This window comes from Gorilla gorilla, chromosome 2, assembly GCF_029281585.2.
Source record: "Gorilla gorilla gorilla isolate KB3781 chromosome 2, NHGRI_mGorGor1-v2.1_pri, whole genome shotgun sequence".
NCBI lineage: Eukaryota > Metazoa > Chordata > Mammalia > Primates > Hominidae > Gorilla > Gorilla gorilla.
Window position 1 is genome coordinate 79,828,858 of NC_086017.1, and position 19,239 is coordinate 79,848,096.

General features: G+C 38.1%; 1 protein-coding gene across 7 annotated transcripts in view; it reads left to right on the forward strand.

Annotated features, from left to right (window-relative positions):
- MITF (melanocyte inducing transcription factor) overlaps positions 1 to 19,239 on the forward strand; it is a 227,181-nt gene that overhangs the window by 203,731 nt on the left and 4,211 nt on the right. For 4 of the 7 annotated variants that reach the window (XM_055383375.2, XM_063703902.1, XM_063703901.1 and 1 more), the window contains exons 6-9: positions 4,235 to 4,352; positions 6,945 to 7,019; positions 11,527 to 11,602; positions 14,346 to 14,493. In XM_055383375.2, the coding sequence (XP_055239350.1) occupies positions 4,235 to 4,352; positions 6,945 to 7,019; positions 11,527 to 11,602; positions 14,346 to 14,493 (417 nt within the window). The remainder of the gene's footprint in view (positions 1 to 4,234; positions 4,353 to 6,944; positions 7,020 to 11,526; positions 11,603 to 14,345; positions 14,494 to 19,239) is intronic. The other 3 variants (XM_004035875.5, XM_063703903.1, XM_004035876.5) reach the window with 1 other exon arrangement.

A 19,239-nucleotide genomic window follows, 5' to 3' on the forward strand; every position in this document is an offset into this window, starting at 1 on the left:
ATTCTTGATGAACTTGGGTTTTAGTTGTCAAAATTAAGTAACAAAGCTACTGCAACCTATTAACATTTTAATTTTTTTCCCACAGTAAAGTTTAATGTTCTTTGTGTTAGGCATTTTTTTCTTTTATTTGATTATTTGAAATGCTTTATTTCAAGTTAACTGCTTAGGAAAAAATAAAGTGGAAGGAACACTTACAGAGGAAACTGTCCTAAGGGAATTGAAGTCTAGAAATAACTATTCTGAGAGCACAAGGGCCCTCTTGTACTATCACAAACAAAGAATAAAAGTCCCAGTTTACTTGTGTTAACAGTGCTCAATTGATATTCAGAAAAGGGGACCATCCAGAGAGAAAAAATAATAACATTTTACAATTATCATTTACTTGGAAAAATATTCATTTTGGTGGAGCACAACATTGAAGAACTCAATTCAGACCAGTATGGGGGCATAGACCCAGGCACATCTTCCTTCAATTTGTTTGTCCGGATTAGACTGTGGCTTTCATCTGTCCATGGTGCAGTTTGTGCTCTGGAAGTGAAATCTTGTCATTTAGGTAAATGGCCTGGATAAAAATCCCACAAAGATGTGAAATATACATGTTAATAGAAGAAGTCTCTTCCTCTTTCTTAGCTCTAAAGGTGTTATTTTGACCTAATTATGATGTTAACTATATTTATCGGGAAAGTTTTCTAATGCAGAAGAACCAACTACAGAATCCTTTCTTTAAAATGCATGGCTAGGAGACACATTTTAAATTATTTCCATCAACCTTCCTTTTAGTAGCTTGAGCAAATAACAGCAGTTGATAGAAAGAACATACACCACCATTTAGGACACGGTTTCTCAAATGTGGAACTGTTGACATTTGGGATGGATAAGTCTTTGTGGTGGGAGACTGTCCTGTGCATTTTAGGATGCTTAACAGCATCCCTGGCCTTCACCCACTGGATGCCAGCAGCAAATCCCCTGCAGGTGCATCAACTGAAAATACCTCCAGATATTGATCCGGGGAAACAAAATCAGTTCTAGTGTAGAATGCCTGACTTGGAATAATGACTGGTCACCTCAGCCTTGCAGATTCCCTGATTTCTGTTCCTAGATTTGCATTGCAGTCTGGTAAAAAATTGTCTAATCGTTGACAATGTACTTAGTAATTAACATAGCAAGTGGTTTTGTTGATCAAGTGAAAATTAGCTCACCTGTCAAAACTGTAAAGTGGGAATCCAGTACTCCCTAGAAAATTATAATACTGTATTGTTAATCATAGCGGTTACCACTTATTGATCACTGAAGTAGCAGGCATTGTTTTACCTACTTTATCTCTATTAAATCTTATAAGAACCCTGTGAGAAGAATGGTTGTCACTTTTCAATTGGAGACACTAAGCCTCAGAGAACTTGCTTAACTATTTACGAACATAGCAAGTTCGTAAAAAGGCAGGATTTTAATCCGGGTCTCTGACTCCTAAGCACAGGCTATAAAGTTCTGCACCATTAATCAGTAAATTGGAGTATCCACATTCGGCTAGTAAGCGGCAGGGTTTTTATTTCCTCAGGTGTAATTGGAGAGGAATTGAAAGTTTGCAGTTTCTAACTGGTTAATATCGGCATGTTGATACTCTCCCCACCCCCAGTTCTGCTGTTAACATGGGACATGAGCCTCCAACCAAAAACCTCCATTCGGCAATGGCAAAAATCTTGGCTTTTCTTTCTGTAAAAAGCAGTAAGATGCCATACACAAAGTGCCATTTTAATTCTGTGCTTGGCCCAAAGTAGGCACCCAAAAAATGAGATGACCCCCAGCAAAATATTCTGCCATGCTTTCTGCTTCCCACTCCTAATCAGCAAGTATGGGAAAAGCAGCCGAAGCAGGAAATCTTTCAGAGAAGTAGATAGAGGGCTATAAGTTTTTTCAACTGGAAGTAATGATGTCTGACCTCAGTAGAGTGCCCAATGAGGCATCTTGCTATAGGGGTTTTAATTCATTTCCCTTATTGGTGTGCACTGTCGTCAATCCATGCTAATCACAGCAGTCCTTTCTGTAGTTTTTCATGCATCTCAATCCATTTCGCACTAGGTATCCCCCACAGTGCTCTTTGTCTCCCCCACCCTGTCCATCTCGCTGTCTATGGCAGAAAGCATTCTCTCTCTCAGTCATGTACATATCTCTTCTTTAGAATATGTTAGAAAATATGTTCTTGTCCAGAAGAAGCTTAGAATTAGATATCTGTTCAACATAGGTCTATCAATGACTTGGAGATGTGTATCAGTTGCTATTATTTATCCCCTAACAAATCATCATAATAACACAGTGAGTTTTGCATACAATTTGCATATGAAAACCATATGTGTGATTTACCTTTCTAGAGCAAGTGGAATAATTTTTCTTTTAGCTTATTGCTTTGAATTTTCAAGTCACATTCTTGGTTTGTTAAAACCCCGAAGTTTTCCCAAAATCCGAAATTCTCAAAAGATAGGGGAATAAAGCTTTGGAATCCAAGGAGTTACCAGACATCATGGCAGCTGTATAAGTTTAGTCTTTCTGGTACTTTACAGGGCTGTTTTGAAACATGTGAGTGCCTTTCACTTTGCGTTAAATTGGACAAGAATAAAACTAAACACACACAGAGCAAGGTTGACCCTGAGAAGGTAACCTATTTCAAATAAAACCACTTAGTGAAATGACAGCTAATAATCAAAGTCACTTTTTATCAATTCCTTAGTTAGAGGGCCTTGAAATACGATACAAGGGCATTTTAAATGACCACGATGTCTATTTTTTGCATGTGTATGGGGGTATGTGTATTAGGTTTTATGCGTATGCTATAAACGCTGCTTTCAAAAAGGAGCAAAAGAGGGAGTTGTATTCTGCTGGTCTGTCTGTCCTCCCTGCCCACCCCAATTCTGTTCGAGCCAGTGTCTGATTCACCCATCAAGAAGTATCTTATTCCATGTCCATTGCCTCCCACCCAAATCTCTTTAGCTAGGGGTTTAATTCATAGAGTATATGTTTAGAAGCCATCACATAAATAGATGCAATGGTTATCAATGAGGGGAAGCACATTTGACTTGTATTTTGTGGTATATTTTCATCTGTATGTTAGTGGTCTTTGGAGAGGATGCAAGGTACTCTGTTGAATACAGTTTTTACTAGATACTTCTCAGTCACTAAACACTTTAATCACCTAAATGCTTTCTGAATGTACTTTTCTCAGATGTAGAATACAATTCCATGTGTAATCAAGAAATGGGAGGGCTAAACGACTTAAAGTCTTACCCAGTAATCATGGTTATAGAAATTGTTTGAATCAATCTAGTAATGGTACGTGTCTGCAGTGGAAGGAGTGAGGTCAGTCAACGATTTCTCCATAGTTACTATTTCAAACTGTATTTCAGGGCATGGGAAGGGAGATCAACTTGGGCCTTTTCTACAAAAACAGGCCTATAAACGGCTGCAACCAGCTAGTTACCAAGAAATGCACATACACAACCAAAGGAGGACTTGCTGCTTTAAAACAGCCCATTCAGAACTAGAGGAAAAACTCTGACTCTAGCTTGGGGAAGGCTAAATATTTCTTTTACTTTTTTTTTTTTTAATTATTATTCTTTTGAAAGTGTAAATTTTTGCTCTCTTTTAAAGTCTGTGGGCTCCCTCTTGTGGCTTTGTGGAAAATTTCAATTTCAAGGAAACGCTTTTTCTCTCTAGCAATAAGGAAATCATTTCCAATTAAAAAAAAAACTTTCATTGCTTTTCCTTGTAAAAGAAAAAGAGAGAAGAAGAGGTGGATACGAGAAGGAAGGAACAAAATTAACTTTAATGGAAAGTCCTATTTGGTGAAAAGGTCATTTTATATACAATCCTGTTTTACAGTAATAGCCAACATTTCCTGAACACCCACTGTATGCTACTAGTTGTACTAGATAATGCATTCACCACATTATTCATTGTCTCCATGCTCAAAATAAACTGATTGGCTAGTTAGAGTAATCATTTTATGGGTGTGAGACCGTGCTTTCCTGCCTCAAAGGGAACTGGTTGAGGAGATCCTGTACCTCTCTTTTAATACCTGTGAGTGAATGAAAAAGTAAACATCTCATATTTTCCTATTTTAAAAATGATTTTTTGTATCAAATAATTTTTCTTAAATAAATCCTAGAGTAGGATATAGGTTTTATCTGAAAAAACATGGGAATTGTTCAACAGTTAATTTCTGTTACTGTTTGTCTCTCTCTAGTTGCCTGTCTCGGGAAACTTGATTGATCTTTATGGAAACCAAGGTCTGCCCCCACCAGGCCTCACCATCAGCAACTCCTGTCCAGCCAACCTTCCCAATATAAAAAGGGAGCTCACAGGTAAACACCTAGTAAATGTGCCTCTTACTGCAGATTTCTGTCCATTTCCTGATAAGACAAAGTTATTGATATAGTGATGTGCAAACTATATCCAACTCACGGACGTAAATTTTATAGGTCTCTGCAGTGGTTAAAACATTATGCAATATTTTAAGACGGAGGATTTATACTTGAAAATTCTGTTTTTTTCAAGGAGATCCTTGAAAATCTCCTGAGATACTGGGAATCGGGGCCACCATTACTGCATGTCACCAATCACTGTGTCTGTGGTGAAGGTCCCCTTTGTGTTGGGGATAGTAGGCAACTCTTTCAGCTGTAACTGTCTCCACCCTACCTGATATGTATGTTTCTTAGAAGCCCCTAGAGGCATTTGCATTTAAGAACCCAGATCTGAATTTTCCTTTGACACACATTCAAGCCCACAATTGGGATAGCATAAGAATATATTTCTCACATCTTCAGATGCCTCCTGTTGTCTTTTGCTGTATTGTGTGCAAAAGATTTATTACACAGAGGGGAAAAAATTATAAAATGGAGCAATGGATATTATTTGTTCTTGAGGCAAGTGTGAAATTACCTATTTCTCTACTTTCCTTAATGCTTTAGGGAAGGCATTTATTTGATCATTAAAACATGGCGGAAACTATATTAGAACTGGCATTCTACCATGGTGAATTTTATGGCCCTTACCACACCCCTCTTTTTATTATTTGATCCTTGCATCCTGCAGGATTGGATGAACAGACTGAGAATATGGAATATGGATTTGGTACAGAGAATTCCTGTTCCAGTCAAGGATGTCTTAAAAATTTTTTTTTTAGAAAATAAGCAGGAGAAAGATGTTTTTTAAAAACCATGGATTTGAGTGAAAAGAGTAATTAATAAGTAAAAACCATCCAAAACCAAAACACAAGTAGCTACCCTACCAAAAAGGAAAATTACTGCAAGACAACAACAACAACAAAAGCAAGAATCGTCAGGCAGGCACAGTAGCTCACGCCTGTAATCTCAGCACTTTGGGAAGCTGAGGCAGGCAGATTGCTTGAGCTCAGGAGTTCCAGGCTGCAATGAGCTGTGATCACACCACTGCACTCCAGCCTGGGCAAGAGGAATGAGTCCTGTCTCAAAACAAAGCAAAACAAAACAAAACAACAACAACAACAACTTAAGAATCATTGAAGTGGAGGGTATGTAAGTCATGCTTCTGTGTGAGGAAAAAAAACTAGAAAATGATTTGAATTGACCATCACAACTGAAAGAATTCAACTTCTGAGTTTTATATATATATATATATATATATATATACACACACACACACATAGATATGCATATATATGCATATATACATGGATGTATGCATATAGATATGCATATATACATATATAACACCCATATAATAAATATATATGGTGTATATATATATATGCTCCAGTGGCTATAAGTAATGCTAAAAGGATTTCTATTTTGAGATAAAATTCTAAATTATGGTAGTGTAATGCTTCAGCTATCACTTCTGAAAAGGAAATAACAGAGCTTTCTGGATCCCCAGATTGGTCAAGTAACATGTTTTGTTTTGTTTTTGATTCTGTTTTGTTTTGTTTTGCTCTCTGTAAGGCAAAAAGTAATCTCTTATCCCAGAGATCTCACAAGAGTTGCTATGCAAATAGAGCTTTCCAATTGCAGTTGCCACCAAATGCCTCTATTCCTATTTTGTTTTTATAGACTCAAGCTAGTAAATAGTGGTTCCTAAGTTATTAGATGATTTCATTACAGCAGGTTTTAACAGAATCTGGCACCAACTTCTGAAAAAATGAGTTCATTCTATGAAGTAGTGAACTAGTCAGAAAAGACAGAGATCCAATTTGGCAGCTTTTTTTTTTTTTTTTTTTTTTTTTTTGAGACAGGGTCTCTCTGTGTCTCCTGAGCTGGTGTGCAGTGGTGTGATCACGGCTCACTGCAACCTCGACCTCCTGGGCTCAAGTGATCCTCCCACCTCAGCCTCCCGTAGCTGGGACTGCAAGCATGCACCACCATGCTGGACTTATTTTTTTTTTATTTTTTGTAAAGACCAAGGCTGATCTTGAACTCCTGGGCTCAAGTGATCTTTCCACTTCCACTTCCCAAAGTGCTGGAATTACAGGTGCAAGCAACCATGCTGGGCCACTACTTAGTTTTTATATCAGCATGTTACACAGGCATCAAAAAAGGATTGAAAGCTTCTATGGCCTGAAAAGAAAATATATCAGACCCCTGATAATAGAGTATCAACAGCAAATTGACACAGTTTTCTAATTATCGATTTCTTTCTTGCTAATATCTATATATGTTTACAGTGTGCTATATATAATTTTTACCAGGGTTTTTTTTTACCATTTTGTGGAAGCCCAGTTTTTACATATTGTATATATGATATATATTGCTTTTGAAAACATGCAAGCTTTTTAAAAAGATATCATTTTTTAAAAAACATATTTTTACTTAGAGTCAAGTCAAATAAGCTTCCGTATGTTTGGGAAATGAGATATTTTGTAGTTTACATTTTGTGCAACTTCAAACAGTTCCAACTTCTAATGACTTCATTCACGTGCACAGCGTGTATTTTTCCCACAGAGTCTGAAGCAAGAGCACTGGCCAAAGAGAGGCAGAAAAAGGACAATCACAACCTGAGTAAGTTGGTTTTATTTATGTTCATAACATTTGATATTAATGCTCCCCATATATCAAAAATGTTTCCAGAAATTCTGTAGAGGAGAGTTGATTCCTACAGATGTTAAAATTATCTCTTATGGAAGAAAATTGTATTTGACAGAAACCAAGGTATATATTTTCCCCATATTTTATCTCAGATCAAATTGAATTTTGTATATATACTTATTTTCAGTTTCTGAAGAGTTTTTATTTTTCTTGTTTATAGTAGTGGTTTTCTCTCTCTCTCTCTTTCTCTTTTTGGTAAGAGGGAGAATTGATCCCCAACTACCCAATTATAAGTGTTGCTCACACTGGAACTTACTAACAAAAGGGGATTGGGGAGCACCTTCTCCAATGAGATTTGAAAGAAAAAGAAAGAAAGAAACAGATCTGAAGGGGAGTAAATGGATGAGGCAGCCTCCTAAATTTCTGACATTATTCGTGACTTAAAAAAAAGTAGTCTTAAAGCATTTAAAATATTTTTTACGTGTTTAATTTACTCTTGATCAAATCTTTAAGTTGTCTCCTATGAATACTTTAATTTTGGTTTAATATAAACAAGTAAGACAAGTTGCACAGATTCTTTTAAAAAGGGATTGGGCTTGGAGGTAGGAAATTGTGTGTGAATTTCTCATCTCATGGCCTCATGTCCTCTGCTTCTTAAATTGATTTTTAAGAATGTGAGTCATATACAAACACTTTCTCCTTATAAAAATGATAGAATAAGGCTAGAGTTCTCCTTTAGTCCCCAGGAATATGCATGTTGCTTTCAATTCGGCATTGATCTTCCTGACCTTTTTCTGTGTATTAAGAATATAGACACATGCACACAGAAAATAAATCGTATGGATTTCTATATGTTTTAACACAAACGGTATCATATTGTCCATTTTATGTTGATTTTTTTCTACTAAGCAGCATGTTTTGAAGACCTTTTGCTGTTAGAAATCTAGATCTATCTACTTTTTGAAAACAAATTGCATAGTATTTTACAGTGTGACTGTATGATATTTAGTAACTTCCCAACTGCTGTGTGTTTATGTTGTTTCTAGTTTTTTCCTATCATAAGCAATGCCACAGTTAACGTTTTTATATGTGTCTCTTTGTGTACAAGAAAGTTTGTTTCTCTAGGTTAGAAACTGAGCTGAGAAGCACAACTTCTGGGTCCTGAGGGTGCTGGTTTTTACTTTAAAAGCTACACCCCTCCCCAGTTCTCATGTCAAGTGTAAGAAGCTCTCCTTATCTTTTAACCAAGAGATAAACTATTATCTCCAAGGCCTCCTCCAGCTTCTAAGTAATTTTACCCTAAGATATTTCTTCTTTTAAAACACCTTAGAAACAAGATAATTAGGCATTATCCAAAACTACTTAAGTGAGATGTGGAAAACTGAGTTGGATCTTGTCAAAAACAATAGATACCTGTAATTAGGCACCTGAACTCTCAAGGTCAAGGTTGTCAGTAAAGTGCAAACATGATCAGCTCAAACTCTGAAGGCTATGAAGCAATCTAAAAGTCTCAGCCAACCAGTGGGAATTAATATTCAAGGTTAGATTGCCCCTTGGTCAAGCTGTTCCTCTCCTAGGAATTTATTTTGTAAGAATACTTGCCAAAATGTACAAAAGGATACATTCATTTATTCACTCATTCAATCAGCCATTACTGTATGTATGTGTGTATGTGTATATATATATGTATGTATATATATATATATATATATAGAGAGAGAGAGAGAGAGAGAGAGAAAGAAAGAGAGAGAGAGTGCCCCTGTTTTGTGTGAGGCACTTTTCTACAATGTGAACCAGAAAATGAGTTTCCCATCCTGGGAAGCTTGCCTTTGAGGTTAGGGGTCATCTACCATGTATTGCTGAGTAAGATGAGCAAGGGGCAGAGTAATATGTATAATATCCCATTGTGTAAAAATAGCACACTGGGGAGAGACGTGCTTGTCTATGTGTTTATATGGATGTATATGTGCTTGGGAGACAATCTAGACATCACCCTTATCGGTGACAATTTGCCCAGGCATGTAGATGTTGGATAGTATAAAGACTTGGCTTTTACTTTTTCTTTAATATACCTTTGTATTTTTTGAAATTTTTTACTAGCTTATATCTTCTTTCTAATAAATGATTGGAAAGGGAAGTCACTGAACTAAAAATAAAATGTAGTACACCTAAATATTGACAGTGAAAGGTGTCAGCTATATGCTGGTGAGTGAAAAAAAGATGCAGAGTCCTTTTTAGTATGATCCCACTTTAAATGTTTTGTTTCTTATTTAACACATATTTGTTGAGAGCGTACTATGTGCCAGATGCACAAGGTTACTTGGAATGCAACAGTGAATAAACATAACAAATAGATCAATGGGATACATGATTATGGGATGGCAGAAAGTTCCACGTGGAGTCAAAGGGCAGACAAGGGATTATAGTGTCAGCATGGACATGGGAGGTAGTGAATCAGTTTCAAAGAGGGTGACCAGAAAGTCTCTTAGGTAAATCTGAGTCTGCCTGAGGGAGGTGAGTGCAGTGCCGTTCACATATCTGGAGGTACAGTGTTCCAGGCAGGTGGAACAGCCATATGAAGTCCTCCAATGGGGCGTGTCCGGCTTGCTTGAGGAATAGCAAGGAGCCAGAGGGGCTAGAGTAATTTTATGATTATTATGTGCTTGGAAAAAAAATAAGAAGAAAGTATCATACTTCAGAGTTTTGGGGAAGGTTAGCTAGTGGATCAAGGACCCCACAATTCCTTCTTCAAAACCATTGACCATCACTTAGGGTTTCTATTTTATACAAGCCTAATGGTAGGACTTGGTATTATATAAAATGGATTTCATCATTGGAATAATCCCTCAGCCAAAACAAACTGCAATTTATATTGGGAAAGCAGGGAATCACATTATTTATCTAGGTGTACAGACTATTAGTGGTACAAAAAGAAGCATATATTCTGGTATTTAGAGTAACTATTAACAACTTTAATCCATTTTGTTAGACTTTAAATTATTTGGAATTTATTTGTTTGACTACATTAATTAGAGACATTTATCATGTCATATGCCTTATTATGTCATCCTCCCCTAAGAAGATGATAGTTGACCTTACCCTGAGATTTATAAAATAGGAATGCTGTGAAGATTCATGGTACAGCTAAAAATGCTAGACTTCAGTTCTAGGGCTGTGCTATCTAGTGCAGTAGCCATTCACCACCGGTGCCTACTCAGACTTGAAATATGGCTGGTCCAAATTGTGACGTAAAACTGCAAGTGTAAAATGCGCCCTGGATTCCAAAAACTTAGAGTGAAGAAAAGAATGTTAAGTACTTAATTTGTAAATGTTTACATTGATTGCCTGTTAAAATAATAATATTTTGGATATAATGGATTTAAGAAAATGTTAATTTAATGTCTTTCTTTTTACTTTTTAAATAGTACTACTAGAAAATTTAAACTTATTTGTAAATTATATTATATTTCTGTTGGGTAGCACTAGGCTAGGGCATGGGTTTTTTGTGTGGCCCATGAGTTAAGAATGTTTTTTACATTTTTAAATGGTTAAAAAAGGCCGGGCGCAGTGGCTCACACCTGTAATCCCAGCACTTTGGGAGGCTGAGGCAGATAGATCACTTGAGGTCAGGAGCTCGAGACCAACTTGGCCAACACAGTGAAACCCCCTTCTCTACTAAAAGTACAAAAATTAGCCAGGTGTGGTGGCATGTGCCTGTAGTCCCAGCTACTTGGGAGGCTGAGGCACAAGAATGTCATGACCCAGGAGATGGAGGTTGCAGTGAGCTGAGATCCTGCCACTGCACTCCAGCCTGGGTGACAGAGCAAGACTCTGTCTCAATAAATAAATAAATGCTAAAAAAAAAATTGTGACATGAAAATTATATACAATGCAAATTTCAGCATGACAAGTAAATTCTAATGCTTTTCATTAGATTTGCCTTGCAAAAAATTGTACTCGTATGTTATATTTTGAATTTTGTCAGTAAAAAATGTGTGGAAATTTGTTTTCCCTCCGCTTAAGTAAATATCTGCATAATATCCTCAATTTTGCTACTTATCCCACAAAGCCAGAAGTACTAACTTCCTGGCTCTTTGCAGAAAGTTTGCTGACTTCTGCTCTAAGGGGTTAGGTTAGAATTTGGGCTTTCACCAGGTATTGTTGGATGTCCTCGCCAAGTCCCTAATAACAGTATCTCCAAGGCAATTTCATTATTTGTAACTAAGGATAGTAACTGATTTCAGGGTTGTTATAAGAGCAAATGAGAAATCGTCTGTATCTAAGGGCTTTGGAAATGATAAAGGAATGTAGCTCATTTTTAACTGCAATACCAAGAACATAGTAAAAATAGGGAAAAAGTAGGTTCAGGTTTCCATTGTCATGACCTGGAGAAGTTAATATGCACATGCCTTTAATGAGATATGCTAAATGCATACATGGCACTGTTACCAATAGCCTTTCCTGTGCTCTTTTCTTGAAGTTGAACGAAGAAGAAGATTTAACATAAATGACCGCATTAAAGAACTAGGTACTTTGATTCCCAAGTCAAATGATCCGTGAGTACAATCGCGTGTTAATCTGCATCATATATTTTTCGTACCTGAATGTTTTTTCATACGTTGTAAAAAATGCAGTTGTAAAAACTAAAGTAAAGAAGTCTCCCCTCTCCCTTTGGTTCTATTCCTAAATTCTTCTTACACCTTTCTTTTGGTTAGTCTCATCAAGCTAAAATTTCAAGACAAAAGCATTGAATTGTGCAAAAGGATTGTTGGACACTAGATGTTTTGGTTGTGAGGAGGTGGCTTTCTGAAACCTAAGAATTCTTTGCAAACAAATACTGAGCTTAAAAAAAATTTCCTTTAATGGTTCATGCAGAACAGAACTTTCAATAGTTGTTAAAGCTAGATTTGTTGACTGTTTGCTCTTTGACTTGTACAGTATCTCTAAATAGGCACTGATGAACAGACATTAGAGACTTAAAGTTTAATGATACTCAACAGACAAAAAAGGTCAATTATTTTTATGAAAACTTGCCTACTCTTTGTATGTTTTACCATTGTAGGGGAAAAAAAGTAGTGTTTTAATCCTCTTATTAAGTACAGGTCAGCTAATTTAGATTTCAGCTTTTGGTCTCTCTTTACCCACCCTGTCCCCTTCAGAGATAACAGCTGTAAAGATGATTTTCTCAAGTCTTTCCTACCAGCCTATAGTTACCTGCAACGTCAGCAGATAGGACAACAAACACACAGTTTTTATCCATTAGAAATTGGCCCATTTGAAGCAAGGGGCTAGAAAATGTATACATTTTAATGGCCCCCATAGGCATTCTGTGAAATTAGCCTTTGAATATGACCTTTTAGCTACCTAATAAAATGTAAAGATGAAATCAAGTATTATTCATGCAAGGCTTATTAAATTTGCTGTTCACGTTACTGTTAGAGAATTTGTAACAAAATAAAATAAAACCATTACCTATTGTGAGGTGGTTTTGATGAATGTACAAGCACAATTCCATCTTCAATGTTTTGCTTTCCCAGGTTTCAAGGAAAGGCATTTTCAAACCCGAAACATTTCAGATTCTCAGTTCTGCAGCACAAATTTATCCTACTAAAGGGCTGTGACCTTCATTTCCTATAGTCAGTCTTGCATGATAGTTGAAATTGAATTCCCATTTTCCTCTTCTTTATCAGCTTTCACTTTTTAGCATATTCTTTTAAACTGTAGCATGTGAATCTCTTTAGCAACATATTATGAAATTATGGGGCTGCAGTGAAAGCCTCTATTTGCATATCTTCTTTCCCCGTTGTATTAGAATACTTGCGGGTTTATAATCTGAACTGATAATGATCTTTAATTGTAGGCATTGTTTTAAGACAAAACAGACTATAATCTCTATGGTGGTTTTCCCACACCAGGTTTCTAGAATGTGCCTTGGGGCTGCAATAGAGACACAGTCTTACAGACTGGGGTCTCAGCCCGGTACCTTTTCTCCCACCAGAGCAAGTCTGCATTTGTCGATTTTATATAATGGAGATCTATATTCACTATTCTGTGAAAAAAGAGTCCCTCTTATTACCAAACAAAAAAAAAAGTTTGAAAACCCTTTCTTAAACTCAGAAGCATAATTGATTGATTGGATCTCACAAGGAAGCAAAACCCAAGATAATTGGTTGAAACAATCACTTCTTTTAAACTGAGTGACCCCTCAAATATCCCAATTCTGATTTCTCTTCTTGCTGGCCTACGTGAAGCATCATTTATTTAAACTACATTTCTCTCTGGCTGCTAAAGTTACTTCTCTTACTTCGATCTTAGCTCTGAATATTAAGTCTCTGCGCTCACTGTGGGTATCTCAGGACATTCCCCTGGGTTGCCATCTTTGGTGTTCAGACCCCAGGGATCAACTCCAGGGAATTCTCTGGGGGCTGGAACTGTCCCTCTTATGGGAGAACTTCTGTGTTGTTCTTAATGTAACCCAGATGAGGATCAATTACTTGGTGACTTGTTTAATGACCCTCCATTCACCGGTTCCACCTGATACTTGTAGATGAGGAAATGGACAAAGAGAGGCTAGATAGCCTGCCCATGATAATCCTTGATTAAAAAAAAAAAATAGAAGGATGCTGGGTTTATGCCATAAACAATTTAGTAGTGAGATCTCACAGATCTGTTTTACCATCGTTTATTCTCACTGAGTTAACTTTTATAGTTTTAGAAACCTATAACTCTTTAACATAGTGTTTAAGGAAACTGACTTTGTAATCAACAGAGCTAACTTTAAGTCCTGACTCTGCCATATAGTACTGTGTGGCCTAGGACAAGTTGAATTGTCTCTGTTTCAACATGTGCGCAAAGTCTCTCTCTTACAAGTTGCTTGTCTGGGTTAAGTAAGACAATGTGTACAAACTGGGTGGGCAACACTAGGCACATGGCAAACACTCGTGAATGGCAGCTATAATTAATGTATGATTATTTTATTTTTAAAATTGAATGCTTTTAAAAATGATACAATGGACTTTGGGGACTTGCGGGGAAGGGAGGGAGGGGGTGGGATGGGGGTGAGGGATAAAAGACTACACGTTGGGTACAGTGTACACGGCTTGGGGGGTGGGTGTACCAAAATCGCAGAAATCACCACTAAAGAACTTATCCATGTAACCAAGCACTACCTGTTCCCCCAAAACTATTGAAATAAAAAAAATTTTTTAAAGTTCAAAAAGAAATGGAGTGCTTTGAATATTGAATTTTCATTGAGCCTCAAATCCTAAAAATGTCTGTTTTCCTCCATTTTCATCACAGAGACATGCGCTGGAACAAGGGAACCATCTTAAAAGCATCCGTGGACTATATCCGAAAGTTGCAACGAGAACAGCAACGCGCAAAAGAACTTGAAAACCGACAGAAGAAACTGGAGCACGCCAACCGGCATTTGTTGCTCAGAATACAGGTACGCAGCCTGAGATGTGTAAAGTGTACTGCTTTTTACCGACTTCAAGACAGTAGAAAGATGGATATAATGAGCCATAGGGGAGTTGACTTACGTGATCCTAATACAGTCAATACTTATTATTTGTGGATTCTGTGTGTGTGAATTTGCCTACTTGTAACCCCAAAGTCAGTATCTGTGGCACTTCCACAGTCATTCTTGGACATGTGCAGAGTGGCAAGTTTGAGCTGCGTGCCCACAGTCATTCTTGGACAAGTGCAGAGTGGCAAGTTTGAGCTGCCCATGGCACGCATTTCCAGGTGAGGTCAAATGACCCTGCCTGAGGTTGACTGTCTGCTTTCTTGTTTCAGCTCTCATCCTCTAAACACGTGCTCCTTTCGTGGTCTGTTCAGTACTTTCTACATTTTTGTGGTTTCTGTTGGTGATTTTGCTGTTTAAAATGACCCCCAAGCATAATGCTAAAGCGCTGTCTAGAGTTCCTGAGGGCAAGAAGGCCGTGATGTGCTTACAGAGAAAATACAGGTGTTGGATAAGCTTCGTTCAGGCATGAGTTACAGTGCTATTGGCTGTGAGTTTAATATTCATGAGTCAACAACATATATTACATAAGGTGACCTTCAACAGAAACATACATAAAACAAGATTAAGTGTTGTGACTAGGGTCTCACAGGAACCTAACTTGTAATTCCCCTGGGAACAGTGCTTCAGTGTTCACCAATTCAGTGTTCACAGTGACTTTGTAGAACATAAAAAAAATAAGTACTGACTATACACGTTAAACAAGAAGATGCCTTAGTATTTGCAGAGTCCGGGAAGCAGTTGATGGTCAAAGTCTGTGTTTACAGGGAACTTGGGAACACCCAGAGGATCTTATATTAAGGACATAATTCCTGGAGATAGTTATAAATAGTGGAATTATAACATATATATCTTTAACTTAAACTATACACCCTTAGAAGAAGACATACTAATTTTATTAATATGTGCAATTTGTGCGTCATCCTATTCAGTGGGTATATGCACCAGTGTAAGCCGGAGATGGGGAATTCCTCTTTGGTATCAACTCCTGGAACTTCTCTCAGGGGCTTGGCCTCTCTTGTTGAGTGAAAGGGCACTACTTCCTCTGAAATGATCCTCAAAAACGGACTCCCTGTTATGGACCAAAGGGGGTTTGTGAGGGTAATTTTAATTTGCTGACTTTGAACACAACCTATCTGTAAGAGTCAGTGACACCATATCTTCTTCTTGAGTAGGCTGACCCACCTTTTACTTGATTTTGCCATAAAGCAAGGGTTGTCTTTCAACTTTTCCAGTGCAACTATTCATGGAGTTATTTTACGAAACAGCAATGAGAAGTATGACACCCTAGCGACCATTGTGTTTCACCTAGTGGTGCTCCTCCCGGACGTTGAACTTTTCAAACAGAGCAATTCACTTATAATAATGGTCTCCAGTCTTCTGAATGCTTATATTTTGAAATGCCACATCTCTCATTCACTGCAGTGATTCCTCAGCTGTGGGGCGGGGAGGTGGGAAGCCACTTCCCTGTTGGGGTGCATTTTAGACTCTGGGTAGTGAAGTAGAGGTTGTGTGTAATTTGAAAGCCCTCCTTTCCCCTCCCCTCCTCTACTTTGGCTTTTGTTGTTGCTTTTATGTTCTGTCTCTTCGATAAGTAGCTATAGGTATTTAATCTCTCGAACATAGTCTGCCCATTTATAAAAGCAGCTTGTGGGCCGGGCGCTTGGCTCACGCCTGTAATCCCAGCACTTTGGGAGGCCAAGGCAGGTGGATCACAAGATCAGGAGTTCAAGACCAGCCTGGCCAAGATGTTGAAGCCCCATCTCTACTAAAAATAGAAAAATTAGCTGGGCATGGTGGCGGGCGCCTGTAATCCCAGCTACTCGTGAGGCTGAGGCAGAGAATCACTTGAACCCAGGAGGCGGAGGTTGCAGTGAGCCAAGATCGCGCCACTGCATTCCAGCCTAGGCGACAGAGTGAGACTCCATCTCAAAAAAAGAAAAAAAAAATGAAAATAAAAATAAAACCAGCTTGTGGCCGGGTGCGGTGGTTCACGCCTCTAATCCCAGCACTTTGAGAGGCCAAGGTGGGTGGATCACGAGGTCAGGAGTTCGAGACCAGTCTGGCCAACATGGTGAAACCCTGTCTTTACCAAAAATCCAAAAAAAAAAAAAAAAAAAAAATTAGCTGGGCATGGTGGTGGATGCCTATAATCCCAGCTACTCAGGAGGCTGAGGCAGGAGAACCTGGGAGGCAGAGGTTGCGGTGAGCTGAGATTGTGCCATTGCACTCCAGCCTAGGCTATAGAGCAAGCCTCCGTCTCAAAAAACAAACAAAAAAAAGCAGCTTGTACTAATGTGTCGTTTCCCTCTACAAGTATTAAAATGTAATAACTATTTTGAAAGAGAAGCTAGGTTTTGTTTTATTTTAGGATTCCAAACATGTATATTCATATGAAATACGAATATTGTGAAATATGTGCATTGGAAATTCCATGGTGACGATATCTTGGTTTTCTTCCAATGACGGTGTGAGGCAGCCTTTAGAACTTTTGCATATCACAGAAAACATTATTAATTAGGAAAGCTCTGCGATGCAATTAAGCCAGAGTTCTCTAGATGAGATTTATCACCTTATTTAGAAATCTGAGTAATGCTTTAATCGCTGATAAATATTTTTAATTAGACAACAAAGGATTAGAGTGAGATGTTTGCCTCTCTTAATCCAACTTTATTATTCTTTTTCTGAAAAGACAATCTGCATGTGTGGAGGTACTCCTCTTATTAGCATGTTGGTGTAGATTTACAAGAGTCCATGTTTTCAGTATGGGCCTAAGGGCTTTCTTTCATTTTCACTCTAAGTGATGCACGCAAAAGTTTTCACAGAAGAAAGAGCATGAATCCTTCATGTCAGTGGAACTGCCATTTTATTAGATAGCCCAGGGCTTTCAAATGATGCCTGAAGAAACTTGTGTTTCTGGAGATTATGTAAAGGAACTTGAAGGTACTTGTGTGACATCTCAAGCTCCTGGCTTTTACTCATATTGTATCCAAAGAAGGATTTTGCAGACCCAAAAACCTTGAATTTAGACTGAAACGTGGCTTTGCAGGCACATATGTTTCTCAGCTTGTGGGCAGAGGTTGAGAGGCCATGTCATGTGGAGAGTCCTTCCCCTCTCTGATAAGGAAAGGTGACTTGCTTCAAATTTATATTCTCTTGCTGTATATTATTGTTTCACAATCGTGGAAGGGATAGCATTGGAATGGAGAAGCAGAATGCTTATCAGGAATCAATTAAAGTCTGTATGGTTCATTTTAGGAGTGCCCAGGAATATACTCAGAAAGGAAAAAGGGAAAGAGCTTGCTTGGAAGGCATTTTGCAATGAGATACAGGGGGAATCAGTGGTATTTAGGAAGTGTATTACCCAGCTAGTGCTGCTGTAGTGAAATGCCACTGACTGGGTGGTAAACAAGAGTTATTTTCTCACAATTCTGGAGGCTAGTTGTTGTCCAAGATCAAGTTGTCAGCAGGGTTGGTCCCTTCTGAGGCCTCTCTTCTTGGCTTGTAGATGCCTGTCTTCTCCCTGTGTGTTCACATGGTCTTTTTTCCTGTGTGTGTCTGTCCCAATCTCCTCTTCTTACAAGGACACCAGTCCTATTGGGTTTAGGCCCACTAGTAAAATCTCATTTTAAATTAATTGCCTCTTTAAAGGCCCTGTCTCCAAATACAGCCACATTCCAAGGTACTAAGGTTAGGACTTCAACATTCAAATGTTTTCCAGGACACAATTTAGCCAATAATAGGAATGTATGTGAGGAAGGAAAGGAAAAAAATTGTTCATCTTATAGATGAGAACTTACTTGTTGAGTTAAAAAAATACTTCCCCTTTGCCATGGTGAGATGGGCTAAATGATGCTTCTAAAACTTTAGTTACTGGCATAGAACTTTCACAGCTTTTGCTATCACTACCCAAATTTTTTACCTCATGGCACTCTTAGTGTTTTAGCAATCTTTTTACCATCCCCCTAGACCAAAAGAAATACCTACTCTTTTTGTTAGGTCCAAACAACTTATTAAGTATTTAGGTTCTAACAACTTGGTAGCCATTTGAAAAAATAAAACATATAAATTGAAAGGAAATAGCATTTTTATTTTGTTATTAAATAACCATATTACTTACTAACTGGATGTGTGTGTCTGTTGGGCACTGCACGACTTCTAAAGTCTTGGAATCAGGTTGGACACCATCACCCCATCGCCCTTGTTTCCCAGGCCACAATGATGTTCATGTGGCACTTGTTTTCCTTCAATCACAGCAACTGCCAAAAGCCCAACTTTGCAATGATATCATGTGGTTGAAAAGTATATAGCACAGTCTGATGCTAGAAGAGAACTATCTTGAGTTTAGTAGTTCTCAGGTAGTATTGCCATTGCCCTTGAAATATTAGGCTATCTCCAGTGCTCTGTGAGTTCATTGCAGCACCCATGGGGACCTCAGTGCAAAGCTGAAGGACCGTGAAAGCTGAAGGACCATGAAACTATGTAACTCTTTACTGAATATGTTTCTTTTTTCTTTTCTTTTTTTTTTTTTTTTGAGATGGCCTTTCACTCTTCTTGCCCAGGCTGGAGTGCAATGGCGCAATCTCGGCTCACTGCAACCTCCACCTTCCAGGTTCAAACGATTCTGCTGCCTCAGCCTCCCAAGTAGCTGGGATTACAGGCATGCGC